The sequence below is a fragment of the Apium graveolens genome, chromosome 7 (assembly GCF_009905375.1).
Source record: "Apium graveolens cultivar Ventura chromosome 7, ASM990537v1, whole genome shotgun sequence".
NCBI classification, from domain to species: Eukaryota; Viridiplantae; Streptophyta; class Magnoliopsida; order Apiales; family Apiaceae; genus Apium; species Apium graveolens.
This window is the reverse complement of record NC_133653.1, coordinates 169,618,445-169,624,157: the sequence shown is the minus strand read 5'-3', so window position 1 is coordinate 169,624,157 and position 5,713 is coordinate 169,618,445. Positions and strand designations below refer to the sequence as shown.

General features: G+C 41.3%; 1 protein-coding gene across 1 annotated transcript; it reads left to right on the top strand.

The window, feature by feature from the left end:
* Positions 1-593: 593 nt before the first annotated feature.
* On the top strand, positions 594-4,834 carry LOC141674179 (uncharacterized). Its single transcript, XM_074480900.1, has 5 exons — positions 594-696; positions 795-2,472; positions 2,851-3,144; positions 3,688-3,807; positions 4,165-4,834. Exons 1-5 carry the CDS (start codon positions 594-596, stop codon positions 4,832-4,834), a joined length of 2,865 nt encoding a protein of 954 aa, XP_074337001.1.
* The last annotated feature ends 879 nt before the right edge of the window (positions 4,835-5,713 follow it).

Genomic DNA, 5,713 nt, shown 5'->3' with positions numbered 1-5,713 from the left:
TGGAGAGCTCCCTTTATTTCGTTCTTAGGATTTCAGACTTCTATCATTATTGAGACATAATTACTTATTAGAGATTTCAGCATTTATATTTTTGGTTTAGACATTTTGGAGATTTAATATTATTTTGGAGATTTTAGACTATTTAATTATTGTTAGAAATATATTAGTGCTCTGTTTGCAGGTTTTTGATTTTAAGTAATATCTTCCTTCTATTTTAAGAAGGGGGTGTTACAGAGATGGCATCAGAGCTTAGGTTCTTTCTTGTAGAAAGCCTACTTAGGTTGACCTGTGAGTTTGGGTAGACGATAGGATGGGAGTTCCATTTAATTTCATTTCATTATGCTCTTTATCGTTTCATTCTGCTTCATCATTTTGAAATCTGTTTGTAATTGCTTCATCATATTTATTCTAGTAATCTTCATTCGTTCGCTATCTTATGTTGTAGATGCCTCCTAGACGTGATCCTTTTCATATTGACCCCGCTCAGCTTACTGAGATGATAGGGCAAGCAGTGGCTCAGGCTGTACAGCAGGCTTTGGCAAACCAAGGAAATCAGAATGGCGAGGAAAATCAGAATGGACAAGGAAATCAGAATGGCGATGGAAACCAGAATGGACAAGGAAATCAGAATGGCAATGGGAATCAGAATCAGAATGGTCAGGGCCATCAGCTGGAGCTGTTTGTATGGTTGGAGAGGTTTGTGAAGCAGAAACCAGACTCTTTTAGTGCAGCATCGACTCCCATTGATGCTGAAAATTGGATTGTTCATCTCGAGAAGATTTTTGATGCACTAGGTTGTGATGAGATTCAGAAGGTCAGGTTAGCTGTGTATAAGTTGGAGGGTGATGCTCAGAGATGGTGGAGAGGAGTGAAAGCTACTAGAGGGGAGCGGTATGCTGAGGCTTTGGAATGGCAGGGATTCAAGGAAGTATTCTATGAGCAATACATTTCTAATGCTGATAGGGAGGCTTATTTGAGGGAGTTTCATTCTATTATGCAGCACCAGGATGAGAGCATTACTGATTATATGGCGAGGTTTATAAGGCTGGCTGGATTTGCTGGGAGAGTTGCAGGGACTGCTGCGCAGCAGGCTGATAAATTTAAATGGAGGTTGAAGTCTCATCTGAGGGGTTCCATAATTTCTTTTAAATTTGATAATGTGGCAGAGGCGGCTGATGCAGCAAAGGATGTTGAGAAGGAGCGCATAGATTTCAGGACTTCCAGGTCTAATAGTGGTAGTAAGAGGACTAGGGATGATCAAAGTTTTGCACAGGGTAGACAGTGGTATGGAGGTCAGAATGGTCAGCAGGGACAGTGGCGCGGACAGAATCAGAATAGGGGTGGTCAGTCATTCCACGGCCGGAATCAGTATGTTGGTCAGAATCAGAATCAACAGTTTCAGCGACAGAAGCAGCCTAGACAGTGGCAGAATCGTCAGCAGGGACAAAGCCGTTACTCAGTGTATGGGGGAAACCCCAATATGATTCCAGTGGCTCCTTGTGCTACATGTGGTGGACATCATCCAGGTAGAGCTTGTTACAGACAGACTGGGGCTTGTTTCTTGTGTGGTAGCATGTCCCATAAGGCAAGGGATTGCACAGTGTCACGCAACCCTGGTGGAGGAGGAGCTGGCGGTGGTAGTGGCAGTGGAAGTCAGCAGAATCCTACAGCCAGAGTGTTTGCATTGACGGCAAATCAAGCAGCAGCTAATTCAGGTACCGTTTCAGGAACACTTCTTATTGGTAGACGTGATGCTTATGTGTTATTTGATACTGGTTCGACCCATTCTGTTGTGTCTTTATCGTTTGTTCATCATCTAGGCGTTGCACCTTCATTATTATATCCTCATATGTCTATTTCTACCCCGATGGGGAATTCTGTTGTTATTTCTGATGTGTATCGAGAGTGTCCGATAGCTGTTGGAGATAGAAGTTGTAAGGTTAACTTGCTTCCCATGGAGATGCATGACTTTGACATTATTTTGGGCATGGATTGGTTGAGTGAACATCGTGCCACAATTGATTGTCAAGGAAAAAGGGTGATCTTTGGGGATGCAGATAAACCAGAATTTGTATACCAAGGGTCTCAGCCGAAGGGGGATGTTAAGTTAATTTCTGCTCTAAAGGCGAGTAAATTGTTGTCTAAGGGCTGTGATGGCTACCTTGCTTTCGTGAAGGATACATCGAAGGATGAACCTCGCATCGAGGATTATCCAGTTATGAGGGAGTATGAAGATGTGTTCCCGGATGAGCTACCAGGTTTGCCACCACATAGAGAGGTGGAGTTTACTATTGAACTTGTTCCAAGTGCCGAGCCTATTTCTAAGGCGCCTTATCGAATGGCACCACTTGAGTTGCAAGAATTGAAGGAGCAGCTGCAGGAGTTGTTGGATAGGGGATTTATCAGACCAAGTGTGTCTCCATGGGGCGCTCCTGTATTGTTTGTGAAGAACAAGGATGGTTCTATGAGATTGTGCATTGACTATAGGGAGTTGAATAAGGTGACTGTCAGAAACAGGTATCTTTTGCCACGCATTGATGACTTGTTTGATCAGTTACAAGGGGCGAAGTACTTTTCGAAGATAGATTTGAGATCTGGTTACTATCAGTTACGAGTTAGGGAGGAAGACATTCCGAAGACTGCATTTCGCACTCGTTATGGTCATTATGAGTTTCTCGTGATGTCCTTTGGGTTGACGAATGCACCAGCGGTATTTATGGATTTGATGAATCGAGTCTTTCATGATTATCTGGATAAATTCGTGGTGGTCTTCATCGATGATATCTTGATATACTCTAGGAGCAGAGAGGCGCATGAGGAGCATTTACGTACTGTACTTGAAATTTTGAGGGAGAGGAAGTTGTTTGTGAAATTTTCCAAGTGTGAATTCTGGTTGGAGGAAGTGGCATTCTTGGGGCATGTTGTATCTGGTAGGGGCATTGAGTTGGATCCTGCGAAAGTCGAGGCTATTACTAATTGGCCCAGACCTAGCAATGTGACGGAGGTAAGGAGTTTCTTGGGTTTGGCAGGCTACTACAGGCATTTTGTGGAAGGTTTCTCTTCCATAGCTTTACCATTGACTCAGCTAATGAGGAAGGGAATTAAGTTCGAGTGGAATGATGATCGTGAGAAGAGCTTTCAAGAGTTAAAGAAGAGGTTGGTGTCAGCTCCAATACTTGTGTTGCCATCAGGGAGTGGAGGTTTTCAGGTTTATAGTGATGCTTCTAAGAGAGGATTGGGGTGTGTTCTTATGCAACATGGGAAAGTGATTTCTTACGCTTCTAGGCAGCTTAAACCATATGAGGTGAATTATCCTACCCATGACTTGGAGTTAGCAGCAGTGGTCTTTGCTTTGAAGATCTGGAGACACTATCTTTATGGAGAGACTTGTGACATCTTTACTGATCATAAGAGTCTCAAATACATCTTTACTCAGAAGGAGCTTAACATGAGGTAGCGGAGGTGGCTTGAACTTCTTAAGGATTATAATGCAAATATTCAGTACCATCCAGGGAAGGCGAATATAGTGGCAGACGCTCTTAGTAGGAAGGACTTGGGGAGTGTTGCATCTCTCATTACTCAGCCGCACCTTATTTCAGATTTGGAGCGCTTGGGTGTTGAGTTGTATGTTAGAGGATCAAGTGGTAGCATTGCAAATTTGAAAGTGGAACCGAATCTTATTTCAAGGGTTAAGGAAGCTCAGAAGAGTGATACAGGCTTGGAAGCTATTAGATCCGAGGTGGCAGGTGGAAAGCAAACACAATTTCATGTCGATGATGAGGGTGTGATGTGGTTGGGTAGTAAATTGTGCGTGCCCACAGACCCGACGATTCGTGAGGAAATTTTGAAGGAGGCTCATAGTTCTTCATTTTCTATTCATCCAGGTTCCACCAAGATGTATGGAGATTTAAAGAAGCATTTCTGGTGGAGTGGAATGAAGGGAGATATAGCAGAATTTATGGGAAAATGTCTTACATGTCAACAAGTGAAGATAGACCATCAGAGGCCTAGTGGATTGTTGCAGCAGCTAGATATTCCAGTTTGGAAGTGGGAAAACATTACTATGGATTTTGTGACTCATTTGCTGAGGACTTTCAAGAAGAACGATGTCATATGGGTGGTGGTTGATAGACTCACTAAGTCCGCTCACTTCTTGCCTATTAGAGAGACTACTCCTGTTCACGAGTTGGCAGAGATTTTTCAGCGAGATATTGTTAGACTTCATGGTGTGCCTGTGTCGATAGTTTCTGATAGAGACACGAGATTTACATCACGGTTTTGGAAGGGTTTCCAACAAGCTTGGGGTACAAGGGTTAATTTTAGTACAGCTTTTCATCCGCAGACCGATGGACAGTCAGAAAGGACGATCCAGATGTTAGAGGATATGTTGAGGGCATGTGCTTTGGAGTGGACAGGTGACTGGGATAAGAATTTGTATCTTGTTGAGTTTGCGTATAATAACAGTTGGCACGCGAGTATTGGTATGCCACCATTTGAAGCTTTGTATGGTAGGAGATGTAGAGCACCATCTTGTTGGGATGAGGTTGGAGAGAGAGTCATTGAAGGACCAGATCTAGTTAGAATCACTAATGAGAAGGTGAAGAAAGTTAAAGAAAGTTTGAAGGAGGCTCGATCGCGTCAAAAGAGTTATGCGGATCAACATCGGAAGTTTGGTGGATTTGAACCAGGTGATCATGTGTTCTTAAAGGTGTCACCTTGTAAGGGTGTTAAACGTTTTGGTATGAAGGGAAAACTTAGTCCGAGATATGTTGGACCTTTTTATGTTATGGAGAAAGTGGGGGAAGTGTCTTATAGAGTTGCGTTGCCGCCATAACTATCTCATGTACATAATGTGTTTCATGTGTCAGTTTTGAGGGGCTATAAATATCATCCATTACACGAAGTTCAGTATCCGTTACATAAGATTAGAGAAGATCTTTCTTGTGAGGAAGAAGCTGAGGCTATCTTAGCTCGAGAGGAGCGAGTTTTGAGGAAGAACACCATTCCGTTTGTGAATGTTTTGTGGAAAAATCATTCTGAGAGAGAGGCGACTTGGGAGTTAGAAGAATCTATTCGTGAGAAATATCCGCATTTATTCGATTCAGGTACGACTATTTAGTTTTGTTAGATTCCGGGGACGGAATCTTTTTTTAAGGGGGTATATATGTAATATTCGTGAATTTTATTTATTTAAATAATAATAATAAAAATAATAATAATAATAATAATAATAATAATAATAATAGGTAGTGATGAAATTGATTTAAATTAGAATAAGATTTATAAAATAATTTATTTTGAGTTAGTAGTTAGATTAGAAAAAGGAGTTATACATTATCTATATATATAATCAACCCACTTCCTAATCATCAAACAAACATTATATTCAAACCCTAAAATATATAAGGCGGCCGAGGTGAGAAAGGAGAGGCAGAGGATTTAGTATATATATGCAGGGGAGGGTAAGGTATTTGTTTTAATTACTTTAAACTTAGAGATATAGCCTGCTAGTCGTGAATCCACTTTAGAAGTTCGCTATGCTATTGTATTATTATATGGTAGTATGGGATAAGATGTGATTTGCTTGCGGGTCCTCAATTTGTACAAAGAATTTGTAACCATGCAACATGTGTTTCAAAGTTTAATATAGTTTCCTGAGTTAGATAATTATATGTATTGGTTGTGCAAATCGGAAAAAAAAAACCATGATTAT